The sequence below is a fragment of the Argentina silus genome (genome assembly GCF_951799395.1).
Source record: "Argentina silus genome assembly, chromosome: 1".
NCBI lineage: Eukaryota > Metazoa > Chordata > Actinopteri > Argentiniformes > Argentinidae > Argentina > Argentina silus.
This window is the reverse complement of record NC_139655.1, coordinates 32,036,313-32,057,331: the sequence shown is the minus strand read 5'-3', so window position 1 is coordinate 32,057,331 and position 21,019 is coordinate 32,036,313. Positions and strand designations below refer to the sequence as shown.

Genomic DNA, 21,019 nt, shown 5'->3' with positions numbered 1-21,019 from the left:
TAGCCAAGTAAACGTGTTGTACCAAGGAAGCTTGGTTCAAGCAACCGTCGCACCTTTGATTTGTAGCCATCATTTCATTGTTAACTTGTAAAGTACCCCATTACTCTCCTCTTCATTGTTAAAGCACCGCTTTGGGTTTCTTGTCTTGGAATGTTTGGAAAATGTGTGACCACCTAAGTTGCCAGGTGAATTTTTTTCCTCCAAATTAGATTAATCGGTAGATCGGAAAAGATGAATCAACAAAGTTTTAATCGACTGACAGCCCTCATCATACACTTCAATTTAATGTCTACCATATATGTGTATACTATTTCCACCACACACAGTATTCACCAGTGTTGACACTTGAGCCTGATCTCTTTCAGCCAACACATGCATTGGAAACATTTGCTTCATATATTGTTGCCATTCCTCAGTCATTTACATTGTAATTACTTAGCAGACACTTTATTCAGAATAACTTACAAGTGCATTCAAGCAGGGGATGAGGAACCGCATAAAACAAGCATCCAAAGTAAATGGTCTCCCATAAGAAATGATACTCTGTGACGAGGCAGAAATAGAGAAACCTTTACTTTTTATTTCACACATTTAAAAAATGAATCACACTATACAAATGGTTTCCTCCTCGCAGTAATGATACAGGTAATGCATGCCCAATCCCAAATCAACCCCTAGTGTAGATCTGAGAGGGTATGATAAGACATAAGCAATGTGGTCGTGTTGCCTTGCCCTTTCATTGGCCAGGCTATGTAGAATGTTCACCACGTGACCTACCTTACACCTATCCAATCCTCTCGGATGTCTACCGAGTGCCCAGGGGGGGGTAGGAGCTATAGGTTGGTTTGGGATTGGGCAGCTGTCTGTTAGGCCTGACACAGCCTCAATACTCTCCAGAAGTGCTGCTTCGCTCACATACATAAATGACAAGGGGCTTCTTGTTCCATTCCTTTGATTGGAGAGGGTCCGCTATCCTCTTTGACTTGCATCTGGATGTTAGCAGCCCAGCAGCTGGAGGACGACTCCTGTCCTCATTCTGCCACCGTGATGCAGGGAGCCAATAGCATGCAGTAACCCTGGGTGCAGGTCTCTTCTGATTCATTACATTTTAGTGCTACGCGAGGGGTGGGGTATAGACGTTTGTGTTCATATTTACATATCAAAACAAGAGTGTGTGTGTGTTTGTGTATATGTGTGTGTGTGTGTGTGAGAGAGAGCTTGCCTGAGCAGGTTAGTTCAGATCAGGGGGAGTGTGTGTGTGTGTGTGTGTTGTTGGTTTCCTGTTCTAAGGGGGAGGTCACTCATTGCCAGAAGGGCGAGAGTCAGAGTCCGTCTCTCACAACGATGAGGTCACACACACACACTCCTCGGCGTGTGTTTGTGTGAGTGTGAGACCACACCCCTTTTCCTTCATCTGTGTGTGTACCACCCTGATCACACACACTCCTCACAACACGTCCACTAGGTCATAAGATCCACACTTTATTACTGACATAAAAAAACAACAAAGAAAAGAAAAACAGAAAAAGAAAAGAAGAGAGGGAGGGAGGAAGGGAGGGCGATGCTTAGGCCAGGTAGCTGTACGTGTCCTTCTCTCCATCCACTCGTTCCAGATACTCCTTTTCTATCAGGATATCAATGCATTTCTGACACAGAGAGAGAGAGAGAGAGAGAGAGAGAGAGAGACTATTAGAGACCATGAGAAAACACTACATTTGGTGAAATACAAATGCCACTCCCCTCTGCACATTGGTGTGTATGTTGGTGTAGTATGCAAGTAAGTGTGTGTGTGTGTGTGTGTGTACATTACCTTGATAACAGGGACTCTGGGTTTGAAGCGAGAGGAGAGCTGGTTCAGGACCTCAGCCAGGAGCTGCTGGTGTTTCAGGACCTTCCTCATCTTCATGATCCTCACGATGGCAGCCTACACACACACACACGTAGGTTTGAGCATGAGTGTATGAGCATGAATTACAAATAGCTATGAAGAAAGGCTAATTCACAGAGTGAGAGTGTGTGTGTGTGTGTGTGCACCTGTATGAGGAGTTTGCGGTCCTCCTCGATGTTCTTGTGCGTGGTCTCCTGCTCCTGTTTCTGCTCCGTCTTCATCGGCACATTGATGTTGACGCGCAGCTTCTTACTGCAAACACCCACACAAACTCCATTACCCAGGATGCATCCCACTGCACACCCTGCCGATCTGCTGCTGTCGAGGTGACGGCTGGCTGATCGATCTCATTGTATTTGTACAGCGCTTTTTTACAGAAACAGTTTTAAAACAGCAGGCTCGACCAAAGGCTGGTGAGGACTGGACCTAAAGCACAGCTGAATACACATCTGAGACTGGGTCGATGCATCAGTGTCTTTCTAATAAGATCTAAACCCGATCACCACCCCCTAAAAACAACCCCAGACGAGGTGATAGATTCCTAAGGGAGTTAAGCCTGCATAGGTTTCTGAATGGATAAATAAGCAGAAATTCCCTTCGTCCCCCCCTACGCCACCAAGGGAGACAACTCACTTCTTGTATCCCAGGAAGACTTTGACCAGGGTTTCTGGTTTGAAATCTGCCTCGTCTACGTTGGCACTCTCATCCTCCAGGACCTGACACACACACACACACACAGACAGACAGACACAGACACGTCAGCATTCCTTTACAGTATAATGACACTGTTACTGAGTTGAATGCAGAGTGCAGATGCCCTCTAGTGGACTTTGGTGGTATAACAATGTTTTCCCCCCCCCCATGACAAATATTAAGCCAGGTGAAAATTGGCACTTACCAGCAATTTGGATTTCAACAAGATCTGCAACACTTGAACCAAGATGTCCTGGAACAAAACAAACACAAGATACATTTGCTCTCAGAGCCAGTTCACAAGTCATATGCACCACTTTGATGCCATTAGCTCCAACACTCCCAGCCAGAGATGGTGGAAAGTACTCTCAGTTTACAAACAGAGAGCCCTTGAGATTGAGGCCAAGATAGGACAAGTGCAGGGGCGAGAGAGGGAGAGAGAGGGAGAGATTTTGCATTTCACTGTATACTTGTATGCACGTGACAAATAAAGAATCTTGAATCTTGAAGAATTCGAATTCTAAAAAAGCCTTCATGGCCAGTCAATACAGAAATGCTTTAAATCAGCACCCCAAACAAATCCTCTAGCCTAGCACAGCTAAACACAAGAAGCTCCAAACATCTCCTCGTGGCCACCAAAAAAAAAAGGACATTCCCTCCCCACTGTTGGATCAAGGTGAGCCACGTGTCAGTTTGTAGCGATGGCCCCGTGAATAATCCTCCACTGTAGATCAGCAGTGCTGTTCTCCATGGGAGGTTTATACAGGGTGAGAGAGAGAGGGGGGGGGGGGCAGCATCCTTTCAGGGAAGGGTCAAGCCCCAAACGTCCTGACTACCTCAAAGAAGCCTGGAAAGAGCCTCGCGAACCCCCTCAATGAGCCGCTGCATCTCTCGCCTATGCTCGTAGCACTGACTGGTAAAACAGAGTAGGCGCTGTTAGATCCACCTCCCCCAGTCTGAGTAGAAACAGCTGCATGTCGTATCCCTGGCCCCTGGTCCTGCGCAGTAACGCCCATGCAACAACCCCTCCAGCTGAGGTCATGCTGATATGTATATAACGGTATAGAACGGTCTTTGGGCTGCCTGTAAGCGGAACTCAGTGACTCTGGTCTGAATGCCTCGACCCCCCCCCCCCCCCCCCCCGTACTGACAGCTGTCCTGTCTAGCTCTTGGAGAAACTAAACGTGGTGGGGGGGGGTGACAAGATGAGTCTGTGCCCGAGTGTAGAGGTTGTTAGTGACCGAGACCCTTCCCCTGATGGCAACAACCACTGCCATTCCCACAACTTGCCTGACACCTTCTCTACCCCCCCTCCCAGTTTTTACTCACATACTCGGTGTACACCCCTAAGAAATTCAAGCCCTCCCCGTTGTCCCACCACAACCCCCCTGGCAAACTAGAGGGCCCTGATGTCCCATTCCTATCAAAAGGCCCTCACTCTAGGTCCAATTCACCCCGTCAGAAGAGGCCCTCACATACAGTTGTACATCTCCTCCTGTCCCCTTATGACCTCTGTTACACTGTTACATAAACAAGAGCAAACCTGCCAGAGAGAGAGAGACAGAGACACAGAGAGAGAGAGAGAGAGAGAGAGAGAGAGAGAGACTAATCCTCACAGTTTTGATGTGTGTGCTGTCAGTGAGTTGTTGGACAGTGTACAGGTCCTCTGTGTTGTACTGCAGCAGAATGGCCATCTGGAAGGTGGAGGCCTGGAGAGTGTACCTGCACACAACACCAAGAGACAGAAGATCAAACAACACAGTATGATACAAGAAGATTTTAACCAAGGATCAGATTACTCCAAACCTCAATCTCCATGTTAACCATGAGGGGAACAATGAAATATCTGACCCAGGACCAGTCATTAAAGACGTAAAAGAACCAACGCTTCAAACTTGGCCTTCATTTACCCAATAGAAAGATCGGAAAAAAACTCCTGATGCATAGCCATTGGCTTTACCTCGCATCAGTTATCTCCCACAGAACGCCCCCCCCCACCACCACCACCACCACCCCCCCCTACTTATTTAGTAGACAATTTGATCCAAAGCCACAGGTCTAGGACCAGATTAGTCTTCCCACAACCTTAGTCTTCACCATTGGCGATCGGAAACTATATCTGACGGCAGGGGTGGCTGGTGGAGGTAGAAAACGGGATCATCGTACTGCATGGAATGGAATCAGGAATGGTATCCAACATGTGTGTTGGATACCGTCTTTGATGCCGTTCCTCATTCCGTTCCACGCCTTGACAATGAGGGCCGTCCTCCGATGTCTACCTCCGCCATCCTCCCCCGGTTCTGACCCAGAGCCAGCGGTGAGGGGGCGACTCGTACCTGTTTTTAAAACAGTTGGTGACCAGCTCTCCTTTAGACAGGTGGTAGAGCCAGGTGAGCTTCCTGCCGCTGTGTCTGCTGGCATAGAAGGCTGTAAACCTCTGGTAGCTACGCTCCAACTGGCCAGAGGAGAGAGGAGGAGGGGAGAGGGGAGGGAGGGGGAGAGAACGAGAGTGAGAGAGAGAGAGAGAGAGAGTGAGAGTGAGAGAGAGAGAGAGGAACCGTTAACAGATACAACGTAGAATGTAGATTGTGTCAATATGATGAAAGGTTCTAAAAGCTGGTTCATAGTTCATATCGGACTGCGAAGGAGATATTGAGATGTTACGACGTGATACGAAGACGACGTGAAGGAGCAGGAAGAGAGATTTGATATTCAGTTGCCATTGGGGCTGATACATGAACCGTGACAGGTTTGTGACTCTGCTGATCTAGATATTGTGTGGTCAGGTTTGCTGGTCCGTGGTTATGAAGTTGTGACGGGGGTTATAGGGTACATATGGTGGAGGAGTGATACACAGTGGTCTAGCACCGCGGCCTACAGTGCACACAGATGCCCATGTCGGCATGGGTTCGAATTCTGGCCCATGCCCTGCTGACATACCCTCTCCTCCTTACTTCCTGTCTTTCTCTACTGTCTCTGTCCAATAAAAACTGGAAAAAAAAATATGAGTGGGACTGCCGTACTCCAAAAAATAACCTTAACTAAAAAAAGATCTAGATATTGTGTTGTCTGGTTTGCTGTTCCGTGGTTATGGGGGTGTGACAGGGGTTATAGGGTACATATGGTGGAGGAATGATACGCAGGGCTGATGATTTATGGTTCCGGTTTATGTCACTCACCTCAGAGGGCAGAGCGAATGTGCAGGACTGCTGGAACGGCCAGGACCCCGAGCTCAACACCTGGATACTGAAGTCCACTGTAAAGACACGCACACACACGCATTTGTGTCTCTATGTGTTGCAGATGTCTTTGTGCTGTACAGTCGAGGGGTTTAGAGTTGGTCAGGAGTTTCTGAGGTGTGTGTGTGTGTGTGTGGTGTGTGTTGTAGTGCGGCTGTCTCTGTGCTTACAGTCGAGGGGTTCGGAGTTGGTCAGGTGTTTTTTGAACTGTTCGTTGAGGTCTTTGCTGACTCCGATGTCCTGGAACATGCGCTGCAGTTTGGACGTGTACTCAAACCCACACGCTTGCTGTGGAGGGAGAGAGAGGGAGGACTGATCAGTAAGGACTGAATTCAAAGAGACATTGTGTGTGTGTGTGTGTGTGTGTGTATGGACCATAAGTATGGGCTGTGGAAATCATACTGGTTTGTGTGTGTATGTACGTTGTGTATGTATCGGTGTGTGTGTGTGTGTGTGTGTGTGCAGACCTTGAGTTTGGAGATCATACTGGCTTCTGCGTCGTCACTAGCGCTGTTCTGATGGACGAGGCGTTTGGCCAGCATCTTGGCATAGAACTTCTGAAACACGTCCTTGTCCTCTATGTACTTAAACACCACCATCTGACACGCACGCACATCAGAGAGAGAGAGACAGAGACAGAGAAAGACGTTAGTAGCTTATCCGCGCTCTGATGTAAAGATGAAAAGGAAAACACAGAACAGTTTCGAGCGGTGTTCCTCAACCACCAGGCTAGGAGACGTTGCTGACTGATGAAATCAGGGTTTCGTTGCATCATCATCATTATGTGAAGAAAAGGAAACAGTAGATAGTGTTTCTATAGCAAAGAGTCGAGAGTGTGCTGTGTGTGAGGCTTTGGGATCTCACCACTTGGTTGAGTGTGTCCTCCAGCTCTGCTTCCTCCGGGTTCTTAGAACTGTGGAACAAGAACATAGTCATGACACTTGTTAACTTTCAACAGGTTCTGGATATATATAGTGCGTGTGTGTGTGTGTGTGTCTGTCTGACTCTCTGTCTCGCACACACACACACACACCTCTTCTTGAGCAGAGAGTCACAGTATCTGGCCAGTAGCTCGGGTGATTTGCTGGATGACTGGGCCATCTTAGTGACGGCGTTGTTGTTGATGAAACGCCCACACGCCTGGGGAGAGAGAACAACATGTCAGTGACAAGTATGACCGCTGTGATCAAAACTGAAGCACCGACGAGACAACTCAATTAAAGCCAAAATCTGACATTTGAAAAAAACAAAGTCTACTCAAATGTAGAGACAGAACTCTGGATGCAAGGACGTAAGAGTCATATATCGCACATATGATGAAGTGTTTGTACGTTCATTTGTACGTTCATGTTGTTGTAAACATGTTGTTGTAAACACTGGTTTAAAAACAGCCTTGTATTTTGGGCTACGATGCATTTACACATACACACACCAAACGGCTTCACGAATTACAGAATGTGGCTTTAAGTTTCCAACATGCATGTGAAGACCCACTTTACAATGGATCTACAACGAACCACATTGAGTGGGCTGTGGTAGTAATATATTTGAAACCCTGAAACTGTACTGCTACCGTGGACCAGGTTCTCCCGAAATACATTAAATGAAAAATATATAGAGAAAAATGTAAAAAACGCATACAAATAAACTTGAATTCAATCAAATACAGCGGGTGTGGAAGCACAAACCTTGTCGAGTGCAGCGACAAACCCGGCGTCGTTATTGAAGGCTGACATGACGAGAGCGTTGTATTTCTTATGCACGTCCAGGGTGGTCTGAACGTACACCTTAGGATCCTAGATGGGACGAAGACAGAGACAGGGTTATGTACGCAGAATATGTACATTGGACAACATGCGATGCAAGTCTGGCTACAGACTGTTGGGTATGGTGATAATACTCAGAACGTACGTTGAGAGCAGCTTCTCCACATTTCTCTATGGCGGCTAGCCCCTGGTTGTGGATGTGTGTTTCTAGAAGCTTCTTCAGCTCGCCCAAGCCATCCGTGATCCGAGACACGAGGTTGTACATCCTCCCCAGGTCTGACAGAGAGGGGGAGAGGTGTGTATGAGTAGACAGACAGACGGACAGATCCAAAATGATCCATACAGCCTAGATGGAATAGACTAGAGGAGTATGGGGCTGCTACACACACACACACACACCTTCGTTCTTGTCAGCGTCCAGAAGGTTCTGGAACTCCGTGTGGAAAATCTCCAGGTGTTTCTCTATTAGGACCTGCTCACACTTCCTGGCCAACTCGTCCTGAGTGCTCTCATGTAGGTACACCTGCACACGCCTCTGTTCCTCTAGCAGACGAGCCTCCGCCTGCACACACACACACACACACACACACACACACACACACACACACACACACACACACACACACACACACACACACACACACACACACACACACACACACACACACACACACACACACACACACACACACACACACACACACACACACACACACACACACACACACACACACACACACACACACACACACACACACACGTTAAACCAGGCCTTGACAATGCCATTTCCCCACTGTGCAATTCTTGCTTTAAATGGATTAGGAAAACCCCATTAATACTCGTAAATCACTGGGGAATAGGCCTTATTTATCCCAGTTAACCTAGGAGATATAGATCTCAAGAGATATAGAAGATAGACCTGGAAAGGCCACTGCCCCTTTAACAGATGAGCATTTAGCACACACACTAGCACAGAAACACACACATACTCACTCACTCTCACACCGGTGTATAACTCCCTCTATCCCAAACCCTACCCCACACATCTCCCTCTTACCTTCTTCATGTACTCTGTCACAGGGTTCTGCTGTAGGAACTCTGTGCTCTCCCGCGTGTAGAAGCGCTCTGTGTCCGTCAGGAACTGGCACTCAAAGTACTCCTTGTACACGGACAGTGTTGGGCCTTTGGCAAACGCATCCTCCTCGTTCAGGCCCAGCTCAACTGCAGGGGACACAGCCAACAAATACACACACACACACACACACACACACACACACACACACACACACACACACACACACACACACACACACACACACACACACACACACACACACACACAGTTACAAACACACAAACATACTGGCTCAAGTCAGATTTGTTTCATCAAGAATTAAACGGCTACGTATTCTCTGAGTCAGACAGTCTGAGAATGTGGCGAGATCGTTAAAGCCCTCGAAAAAAAGGGATTGAGATCACCAGGAGTGTGCATCTGGTGTGAATTGGGATTACGCGTTCACACTAGGAGGGTGTAGGGATGTGGTATAGAGGTGTGTGTACCGTAGGACTGCACCACCCCACTGATGAGTCTGGTGTTGATGGTCTCTCCGTTCCTCTCTCTCTCTATCAGCTTCAGGACCGCATTCGTTACCTAGAGAGAGAGGGAGGGAGAGGGAGGGAGAGAGGGAGGGAGACAAGGGAGCAGCATTAGTGAATGAACAATGGGGTAAAGCATAAACCAATGATTTTAACTGCATTGTTACTCCAGTGAGACGGTAAGGAAAGACACTGGCTGGATGTGGTTGGAGGTTCCGTTGACTCTAGAGTGAAGCGTCAGACGGTCCCGTCAGGGTCAAGCTGTGACGTCACACACCCACCTGCTTGTTTAGGGGTCGGAATAAACACTCCCGCCACGTCACCAGGGCCAACTGAGAAGAGAGAGGAAGAGAAAGGGAGGTAAAGGATGAGGAAGGGGGGGGGGGGGGGGGTAGAAGGTAAGATCAGATTTCATCTATAACAGTTAAAGATGAAAAAAGGTTATTTTACGTTATTTTACAAGGGTTACAAATACCAGAACACACACTCCCTTACCGAGTAGATCTCGTAGATGCCCTTGCGTCCCTCGTCACACTCCCGTCTGACCCAGTGGCGGTTGAGGTAGGCACAGATCCCATTGAGGACCTTACTGGAGAAACGGTAGTCCTCCCACTGCTGGGTGTAGAACTTCAACACACACTCATCCATCAGGTCCTCCCCATCCTGGGCAGAGGGAGGGAGGGAGAGAACAAGGTTGGATGGGAGAGTGGCAGAGGGGGGGTTCGAGAGAGGGAGAGGGAGAGATTCGAAATAAAGAAGGGAGAAAGGGTGGGAGGGATGGATGGACGGAAAAAAAGAAAGAGAGAGCAAAAGAGACATCGAGAGGGAGAAAAGGAGCATTAGTCATGTCAAGAAAAGGAACAGGAGGGAAAGAAAGTAAACACAGCAAATGGTCAATTATAACTGAGCCTTTCACTTCTTATCAGATGTCTTTGAACAGTGGAGGAGGAAGGACCTACGGATGAGAAACAACCGTGCTGTGGTCTCACCTTGAGCAAGCTGGTCAGGTAGTTCTTGAGGAACTCCTTCAGTCTCTTGTAGAGCTCCAGGCCTACGAACTGAGCCCCCCCGGGAGTGGTGGTCTTCTTGGAGGGCTTGGTGGGGGGAGCAGACCCCCGGCCCTGGCTGGACTGGTGCACGCTGGTACAATAGTTATATACATGTCTGGTAGGGAGGGGGGGGTTAAGGCGGCAAACACACAACCGGAGATACAAAAAATAATAATCTTTAAAGAATATGATTCCTTTCTTTATACAAGAACACTGGTCCTCAGTTATGGCTAGCAACTGTACTGTAAACGCATCATTTGCCCAAACCTGTTCAAACAAATACCATTTCTTCTGCTTGACTGGGTGGGAAAAAAGTGTTTTGGATTCTGTGACGGATGAAGCTTTAGCAGGAATGTTAGGTATTTAGCTTCATCTTCAGGGTGGAGATGTACATTACCTGTCTAATGGCCCAAGTTGGCTAAGCTAAGTCAACACAGTGTTAGACGGCGTGGCTAGTCAGGTGGATCTGATGTGGGTAACGTGATACGCCCAGCAGTCCTTCACTGTGAGTGTCGTGCACATTTCCTAGCCTAGGAGGCACAACACAAGTGGAAATTCGGGGCTGTGTTCAGGAAACCTCACGTTTCTGTCTGACTACTGTCTTTAACAGCCTAGAGAGGTTGCATCAACAGGGTGCTTGCATAAGGAGCCGGTCCCACCAGGACGGTGTTGTTAGGTGTGTGTTTCCTCTTTCCTGGTATGTGATTTCAGTACTTTGACCTTCTGCATGTGACCCAGAGTTGTCAGTCTGTCGGTGTTGCACCACTGAGACAGTTACAGGGCAATAGACAACAGAGCCACAATGACACTGCAATACACACACCACTCACTGCTTCTTCTCTACAGGGGCTCGGGAGGCAAGCATGCCCTGGAAAGTTCCTGAAATGGCCCAGGAAATCTTATTGACAAAGGCAAAAACAAAAAAGAAGCCCATTAAAATGTATCAGATAACTCATCTGAAGTAATCATCGACAATGGATGATCAAGTTGTGTGTTGTGAGAAACACCAAGATGACATACTAGGCCTCCATAGCTACAACATATGCAAACCATACAACAAGAGCTTTTTTTTGTTTTATATCTATGACTGACAGTGCCCTAGAAATGTCTCAAATTGCCCTCCAAAAAAATCAGTTTGACAGGTTAAAAAAAAAAGAGAAAAAAAAGCCACAAACAAATCTGTGAATGTTCCTACCCTGTCTTGACCCTCATTGTGTGTAAATAGAGAGGCAGCAGTTGGGGGACTGGGCCATCACAAGGTCAGTGTATAGACAGCGTATAGAGGCACTGCTGTCATTGTATTCTTATGTACAGTGTCAATGCTGCTAGTGTATTACAGTGTATTGTTATTGTCTTACAGTGTTAGTACTGCTGCTCGAAGAGGAGAACTTGAGAACAGGAGTGTGTTTCACATTCACACTTCCCACCCTAATACACATCCTGCAAAGACAAACCACATTAACAAAAGTCTCTTTTTTGCAAAGGGAAAAAAAAAACTAAAGTTACTTTTTGCATTCACACCACCCTAACCCTAACCCCCCCCAGCGCATGTGGGATACGTGTAGAGTTCCATGTAACGTGACTTGGCCATGCTCTGGCGCGTGTACACCTGTTGGATCCCTGCTCGCAGGTCATCCCAGATCTGGTCCAGCCCGATCTGCTTCAGTCCGTGTGGGTTCGGGGTCCTGTTGGACGACATGGCGCCGTCCCTCCTAGCCTCTCCTCCGCTCACGCCGAGCTGTTCCCTCTCTGCTGTCCTCTCCTCTCTGGTCGTTTCTCTCCGTTTTCGGTCTGGTCTCAGAGTGAGTCGTCCATCAGTAGGCGGTGTGTGTTTAGTAAGCTGGGCTCAGGGTAAAACAAGCTGCACTCCCCCTCCACACGCCCAGGTGGCGCTGTCTGCAGATCCTACACCACGCTGCCTCAACCAGCACCACTTCACCAGACCACCTGGAAGGTAGCGAGAGAGAGAGAGAGAGAGAGAGAGAGAGAGAGAGAGAGAAACACAGTGAGGTCAAGCATGTCATCTGACATCATTACTACAGCATTCAAGTGCTCCTCGGGAAAACTTGGATATTTCCCACTCTGCAACTACTGAGATCCATCTCATCTACATTAAGTCTTGGTGGGAAGCTCAGAGTTTCGGAGGAGCACTTGAATGCACCATACAACCTGGTCACGCTAGAAAGGAGGAAAAAGACCACCCTTTTCTAAGCACAAACGCAACTCTCACCGAAACTCTAACGTTAAACCTAACCCGTAACCAAGAACAAACAGCTCAAGTAGGCCTACTTGATTCTCAGCTAACTGTGATGATCACCATTGTCCTCTGTTGCACCATGTCAGCAGCACGCCTGTGACCCTGGCCAACGTCGTAGTGTAGTGTCTTTGTTACGAGGCTTTCTCCCTACACACTGCTGGCAGAGTCAGACTGGCCCTAGACTCGAGCGTTAAACTGGACCCTGACTTCACTGGGCTAACGACAGATTAGTCCACTTCTCTGGACTGACTGGTCCTTTCCCCAGTCTCATCTGAGGGAGGCCGGGGTTAGGGGCAGAAACAGAGTCTAGGAGGTTTCCTAGCGTAGCTCCAGGCCTGACTACCGCGACCAACCCAAGGCCTGGATGTAGCTGTGGTGCTACAGTGGGTTTGGTGAACACAATGGTGAAGGCCTCATGCTACTGCACATCATGATACATGAGACGGTGGATATGAATAACAGGAAGCGTTGGAAGAAATGAAACGTTGCAACATCAACAACTCTCCGCTGTTTAGAGAGAGAGAGAGAGAGAGAGGTGAAGCTTATTGTTGTTGACAAGCAGGCAGAGGGGCTATATTTAGAAGGGACAGGCTGTCTGTGGTCATTTACTGTCATTAAGGCCGATAGCTAAGGACGTGATTTGTGTGTGCGTGTACATGTCCACTGAGGATGTGATGTGACCTGAACTGTTTACTTCCTGCCACTGTTGACAAGCCCTGCCTGCCACACACACACACACAGCCTAAGTTTGGGTGTGTCTTTGTCTGAGTCTGATAGTTTGATAGTGTGTGTATGTCTATGCTTGTAAGTACGTATGTATGTATGTATGTGTGTGTGTGTGTACTGTCATATGTGTGTTTATGACTCATATAGAGTTTGCTGCTATATTTGGATACACACACATCAGCGGCATTCGTCAGTGTGTGTGTGTGTGTGTATGTGTGTGCCGCAAAACCTAATGGGCACTCGTGGTACCGTTGTAGTTCTCACTTGTAGTTCTGTCCCAAAAGACAATTCCCAATGTAATTCCCATGGCGGAGTCAGAATTAGTCACGTTCTACAATTGGTCATCGTCATTTTTGTTTATAGCCCAGATTGGATGATAGAAGCATTTCTCACACTTCTATAGAGTGCAGATGTCATATGGTAGCGCTTCCGCCAGCCAGGACAAGTGCAGAGAATGTGTGAGCAGGTGGAGAACTGACAGAAACAGCTGCAACGAGGCTACAGTACTGTACATTATATGAGACTCTCTGTACAGTATAGGCCACTACATGAAGCCTAATTATGGTGTATGTTCTCAACAATGGTTCTAACTTGCTACTGCAAAACGGTAAATAAAACGGCCTCATCTAAATGCTGCGATGATGAAGGAATTCTTGTAATGTCACGACGCTCTAATATTACAACTTTGTGACGATGAACCGAGTTCCAACTATATTATAACATTCCGTATTCCTAACGACATGCACAGCTTCAGAAGAGAAAATGATAGGCTGTTATCAGATTCACAACCAGACTTAGAACTGAGAGACGTTTTTATGAGCGTCAACTGATTTAATAATCTTTTCAATCGTTGGCTGCTGGAAGCAGGCCTTGTTTGACGCCATTGGCTAAATCAAGGATATTGGAACTATTAAACTGTGGATTACCTTGCATTATGATTATGGGTTATCGCCCGTACACATCTGAATGTAGGTTTTAAGGCTTCATACGTTATTTATGCAACTTTCTACAGTGTAGCCTGCATTTTACTGTTCTCTTGCAATCGATATACATTGATAGATCAAACACTTGTCGCTGTAGGCTATCTGAAGATATGGGTATAGGCAAAGTTTCCATACTATTTAGCATATGCTACTTACAATGTAATTATTACTGTTCTCTCTTACTGTTCTCTATCGAAATGACGATGTTGCTACCCGTTAAGGTTACTGCAGTTGATGCGCTTTAGCCTTGGTTAAAGAAAAGCCTACTTCTATAGCGGGTATCGTTTTATCAGCTGAATAAAATAATGTGCTGTGTCTGTCTCTGTTGCTGGCATTGATGTTTGCTGGCTCAGGGATGGTCTCATGTGCTTCTCGTGTGCTAACCCTGTGTGCATGCTCGATGGGCAGACCTGGCCGGGGCCGCCCACACTGGGAATGAATACTGGGCACGTTCTGCGGGCGGGCGGACAGACCAGAGTGGTGATGAGGAAGTACACATTACATACATGGAACACAACCTAGTACTGTTGAAATGAATGACGTCAGACTTCAATGCGTCCATTTCTTTTACAGTCATCGGTGTGTAGGCATGCCGGGAGCCGCTCACGTACTGCAACAAACTACACACAAGGATGACAGATGTGACACCAAATCCCAAATCAATCCCTAGCCCCTAGCTTCTTCTTAGGCCGGGCCTACTTCTTGATTTTTATCAAAACTATACTTTAGCCACTTTTCACTGATTTTGATGACCCCCGCCTTCTAGAACATCAAGATCAGGCAGGTGTATACAATACAGGACAAACCCACAGACTGACTGAGGTCAGGATTTCATCTGTCACTCTAATCCTCTGCCCCGCTCTCTCTCTCTCTCTCATTCTCTCAATTAGCTCAGTCCGTGAACTGCCTAGCTGCTGAACCCTGCTGTCGCTAGGCTAACCGCCAACACCACTCTGCCCATAAGCAATGACGCTCGCACCAAGACGCTAACGGAGCTCAATCTATTGGCACTGTTAACAGCAATGTTTAGGGTTAGTGGCTACAATTGACGCTGATTCCAGGCCAGCTTTAACACACAATCAGCTAAATCAAGGGACTGATGATAGGTTGATTAGTTGAATCGGAGTATGAGGGCTGGACTGGAACCAAAGCCTGCCAGCACTACAGTCATCGAGGACCAGAGTTAGCCACCCACCGTTGTGTCAGCTCCTCAGATAAAACACTGAAAACTGTCTGCATTCAGAACTGAAGAAACCTTCATTCCTCGCTAGTTGAAGGACCATTCAAATTGTACAAAGCATAAAGGAAAGGAGCTTCAAACATCCTTTCCTACCACCTTTTATCAAGACTGCTCTGGGGTAATATTTGCCTAAGTGTTTGGGGGAAATTTCACCACATAATGCATTGGTCTGATAATGACAGGTTTTCCAGGTTAAAAAGTGACACATGAATAATGAATGAATAAATCTATAAAATGTTGCTTCACATGACATCGACATTTTAGTGCCGCTTTTTTCCTTGCAACATCCTTACCTTGAACTGTGTGATGTTTTCAAACAAGGTCAAGGTAAAGTCGCAATGTAAGCAACAACAAAAAAAGCCCCATCTTCAAAGTAGCCTTGGCCTAGCTTCACCTGGGCTCCCCTCCTAGTAACCATGGCAACTGGGAGCAGACAATGCCGGTGGAATGTTGGTCTAGTCTAGGCCTACAGTGCCTGCCGTGAGAAGGCAGTGGGATAGGGAGGGCAAACCTAACAACTCTGTTGTAACCACAGAACTAGGATCACTTTATCCTCCCCAATTCTAACCAACACTATTTGTAACAAACAGGCCCTAAATGATCTGACCCGAAATCAGTGCTTATGGGTGACTAAGACCTAATCTGATGGGCTTGCTCTGGATACAGGCCTACTGGAGATGTGACCATGACACTTATTTCCAAACAGTGTGTGACCCTTCAATAAACAACAAACAACCACACCACGTTCCTCTCGCCACAAGATCACTCTACTGTACCGTTCACAACCCTATCATGTGACCATTGCCCGTTTCTAGGAACGACCACTTGGCCCATTTCCTCACAGAAGAATCTGTGCAACTAGACTGTCAACAACATGTAGGACCTACTGCACAGGACGCGTATGTAACACATTATGCAACTGCTTTAGGCTACAGTTAGTGTTTTACCACTGAATAGAAGTTGAGCATATTAGTATCAAACTCTAAAGGATAAATGCAAAATAGGCAATTCTGGAAAAAGAAAACTCATGGCTCACGGGGGTTCCGTTAACCGTCAATTGTCTGTCCTTTACCGGTTTTTAGAAGTGTTGACGGAAAATTCCAAATGCCATCTGTCATCTGTCATCTTTGACAGACAAAAATATTGCAGCAAAAGAACAAACTACAAAACAGCAAAGAATCAGTGAAGAACAGCCTACTGATGTTTTAGCCGTACTGTGTGACTTGACTGGTGCTGTCATGATGGTTGACAAAGATTATCTCTGGTGCACATGATCAGGCTGGTGAGCCTTGTTCATTCTAACTGATGTCGCAGTCAATCTAATGTATTGCTTGAAGCGTGAATGTGTTCACCTCCCTTCCCTTAAAAACGTTTTACTTTCAGTTTTGCGAATGAGAGTGAAGTTCTAATCCGCGATTGATCCGTCACTGGGACTTCTCTGCGGTTTCATCTGGGCAGAGGTTACGGGTAGGCTACGTAGAATATAACTGATTCTAATGATAATTAGTGGACGGGTTGGGCAACCATTCAGTAGAGTTTGATTGCCAAAATCTCTCATGTGGGGATTTTTGGGTGCCCTCAGCCCTGATTGGTAAACATGTCACAAATATACGACAGGTCAACATTTACTGTGAAAGATTTTTTTTCAACCTTGTCCGTCGTGTTGACTAATTAAGATTTGTTTTACTGGAACCCTGAGTCTGCCTGTCTTCCTAGTGATGTGTGAGTGTGTCCTGTGTGAGTGTGTCTAGTGTACAGTAAGCAGCCAGCAAGAGAGAGCCGTGCTGATCGTGGGAAAAAAGCCCAGTCCATTAAATCTGATTACCCCATTTACCTTGTGTACTGGCCAGACTCACCGACCTAATACCCTACATTTACCCTACAGGCATCTACAGAGTTCTCAACCAAGCATCCACGCATGCAAACACACACACACACAACATATCCTACATTTACCTTACTGACATCTACACAGTTCTTAACCACACACACACACACACACACACACACACACACACACACACACACACACACACACACACACACACACACACACACACACACACACACACACACACACACACACACACACACACACACACACACACACACCAGCCTTAACTCCTAATCAGGCACTTTCAATGAGAGTGGCTTAGCCTACTTTCACAGAATCTGTAGAACGAACCTCATCAATGCCTCATGGTAAACTTCAGGTAATATCCACACACTTGGCCTGTGGAGAAGTCTGGGTCTATGATGAACTGAATCTTTCACAGAACAATAATAGATGTGTCACGCATCTAAACTACTGTATTGGAAACCACTCAACTGGTCTCTTGCTAGGAGTGAGGCCATTTCATTAGCGTAAGCAGATTTTGATTCCTCTTGCTCAGCATTCGATAGCCAAGCAGCACAGGCGTGCGCACACTCACACAAACCTACTGGATTGATTTTATAATCAGCAGCATCAGCTCTGTACGTCTCTCACATAAACATACACAGGTCAGCCAAGGTAAAGGGAGGGTGGGGGGGGCACACTCGCATGTGCACGCACGTGCGCACACACACACACACACACACACACACACACACACACACACACAGTGTAGACACAAAGAGACACAGACACACTCAAATGCAAGTGCACACAAAAACACACTGTAGGCTACAACATGTATGCTTAAATTGACATACACATTGAGCCACACACACAACTCCCATAAAGTCAGGCAGACATGTTTCCGCAGGCCGAATCAGACTGAGCCACTGACGCAGTCTGAGAAACATTTAAATGTCAGGCAGCTTGGTTTCCTACAGGAAGTGCAGCCCTAAGGGAGGAAGTTAGTTAGCTGAATTACTCCACATAGCCTGGAGTTTATGGTCTGTTTTGCTAACCCCCAATTGTTAAGCCTTTCCTAGATCTATAGGTTTGTCATTAGAATATATCATGGTTTATCATTAGATTTGCCAAACATAGTTGGCTGTAGCAGTTCAACAGTTAACCAGGTTAGACTCTTATTATCTGACATCCAAAACACTGGAGCATCTCTGTTATTACACAAACTGACAACGTCTCTCCTTACCTCTGGCTAATTTGATACTCCAGGCATATGACTACAGACAACGCAATGGTAGACAAACTTGTCTTTAACATAGTCTCGATCAAAGGACTACTGCCTTTAATATTAGGTAGGACACCGCTATACAATATACAAAAACACAATAAGGCCTTTACGTTTGATTGGACAAATCACAAGTCAATGGCCAGCTTCATCCGCATAGTTGCAAATACACAGCTAAAATGTTCTATTAACTTTTTGTATCTAACTCAGCTGAAGTCCAGAGACTAGAGACTACCGCTGACACAAGCAAGGTGCTGTGCCCAATAATGAATGTGGAATAAGATATTTGTTGAGCAATTCATTTCTATAGGTGACTGCCCATGGCGAGTAGCCATAGGTATATACATTTGATTACTCACACTAGCTAGCTAGAAGACGCGTAGCTACGATCTACGTTTAGTACGTTACTTACCTAGCTACCTAGCTAACCCCTGTAGCTGTGTGAGGCAACTTTCTTGGCAACATCATACATGGATCAGCTTGCTAGCTAACCAAGATAGAGAAAGGAGGCAAAATAGCTATCTAGCTATTATGCTGATAGCTAACAAGTCATTATACACCGAGCTAAGTTAGCTAACGTTAGCTAGCCAGAAATTCTGAGGGGCAGCGACGTACAGAGCACGCTGCCAACATTGTCATGAAATTGTAGCCTTTATGTGTTGTTTACAAGTTAGGAAGTATGGACATACATGCGAGGTTAAAAGCATAGCTAACATTTTCGAGTGCAAAATGGCACCCCTATTCAATGAGTCAGGATTATTCGCCAAACGTCTCAGTTGGGGCTAGCTAGCTAACAATTAGCCATATCGAGTTGACGAAGAATCAGGTCATTCGAGCTGTTGAAAATGTATTCTTACCATCTTAAAGCTGTCAAAATGATGGGATAGAAGCGATACAAATTCACCAATCGATATATTCTCTCCTCCTTCCTTGACTGGATGGATTAGCTAGCTAGCTGCTAGAATCCCGACTGTACCATGTCAGCCTTCGCCTTTCAGTTCCCTCAAAGATCATCTAGCAGCGCCAAGATCCACTACTGAATGACTTGACTACACTACATTGCATGCATTATGACTACAAAAATGGCGTAAACATATACCGATCCGAGAAATCTCAGCTAATGAAAAAACCTAACAAAAGATCAAACAAACAATGTCCAAACATAGTTAGTATTGTGTGCAAAAATGTTGTACTTTTTGTTAAGACTACAACTTTATTGGTCTGGACAGCTCACAGCATTTGAAGAGAACAAAAAAAATGAGGATTTGATTACCATGATGCTAAAGGCCAGGTTGGGAAGCCAGGACACTGGGGTTAACATTGTCAAATATTTTCTCAGTATGAATGGGGTATGTTGACATTGGTTACTAACTGCATACATTGTACAACACATTACAAATAGTATGTATGTATGCAGTAGATACTTTTAGTAAACAGGAGGCAGTATGAGCTTTTGATTATGGCCATAGTCACAGTGCAGTGCTTGGCTTTGCTCTGTTGGAGTGTACAATTATTTATTTATTAATTAGTTAATCAATTATTATTGCAGGTTTGGTTACATAGGCTACATAGCATCTCTAAATAGTATTTTACCACCATCTTGTGGTAAAATGGAATTAAAGTGCTGCAGTGCTGATTTCAGAATAAAAGAGTGGAAAAATATAGAAATAATACATGCTTCATGGATTTAAAAAGAAAAATGTTTAAACCTTTTTCCACCAGAGGCGGGCCTTCATTATTGTACAGTAACACACACAATTCAACTGAAGTGATACACACATAAATCTATGCTAGGACCAGGGGCTATTAGTCACAATGCTAGAAGAAGGAAGAATTATTATTATTATTTTTTAAATTTACAGTAGAGAAACTGTACACAGGGGTAGTGGGGATGAAGAGGTCTTTAGGAGGGACAGTTAAGATGTAGCCTGAAGAGATCTTCAATGTACTGCGGAAGATAGGTAGTGACTCTGCAGTCCTAACAGCAGTGGGAAGCTCATTCCACCAGTGGGGCGCCAAGACAGTGAAAAGTAGTGTGACTGCTGCATCCACGTAGAGGCGGCAGTGCCAGGCGGCCAGCCGAGGTGGAAGAGTGGAGTGATCGGGCAGGGGTTTGGGGGCTGACTATTGCTTGCAAGTAGGGAGGGGCTGTTCCCTTTGCTGCCTGGTAGGCGAGCACCAGGGTCTTGAATCTGATGCGAGCTGCTACTGGGAACCAGTGAAGGGTGTGAAGGAGGGAGGTGACATGGAAGAATTTGGGGAGATTGAACACCAGACGGGCGGCAGCATTCTGGATGAGCTGCAGAGGCCTGATGGTGGAGGCGGGGAGACCGGCCAAGAGTGTGTTGCAGTAGTCAAGGCGAGAGATCACAAGTGTCTGGACCAAGAATTGTGCTGCTTCTCTGGTGAGGAATGGATGCATCCTTCTGATGTCTACAGGAGCATGCTGTCGCTGTGATG

The 21,019-nt window shown here is 46.2% G+C and overlaps 1 protein-coding gene across 1 annotated transcript; it reads right to left on the bottom strand.

The window, feature by feature from the left end:
* Nucleotides 1-560: 560 nt before the first annotated feature.
* Nucleotides 561-19,556, bottom strand: cul1b (cullin 1b). Its single transcript, XM_083670315.1, has 22 exons — nucleotides 19,417-19,556; nucleotides 11,791-12,178; nucleotides 10,172-10,346; nucleotides 9,678-9,845; nucleotides 9,464-9,514; nucleotides 9,147-9,237; nucleotides 8,644-8,807; nucleotides 7,986-8,148; nucleotides 7,732-7,862; nucleotides 7,509-7,616; nucleotides 6,854-6,960; nucleotides 6,685-6,733; nucleotides 6,288-6,419; nucleotides 5,991-6,108; nucleotides 5,761-5,837; nucleotides 4,918-5,036; nucleotides 4,198-4,303; nucleotides 2,787-2,834; nucleotides 2,522-2,604; nucleotides 2,035-2,140; nucleotides 1,811-1,924; nucleotides 561-1,646 (listed from the first exon to the last, which is right to left on the bottom strand). The coding sequence occupies exons 2-22, from the start codon at nucleotides 11,928-11,930 to the stop codon at nucleotides 1,566-1,568; spliced, it is 2,331 nt and encodes a 776-aa protein (XP_083526441.1). The 5' UTR covers nucleotides 11,931-12,178; nucleotides 19,417-19,556; the 3' UTR covers nucleotides 561-1,565.
* Nucleotides 19,557-21,019: the final 1,463 nt, after the last annotated feature.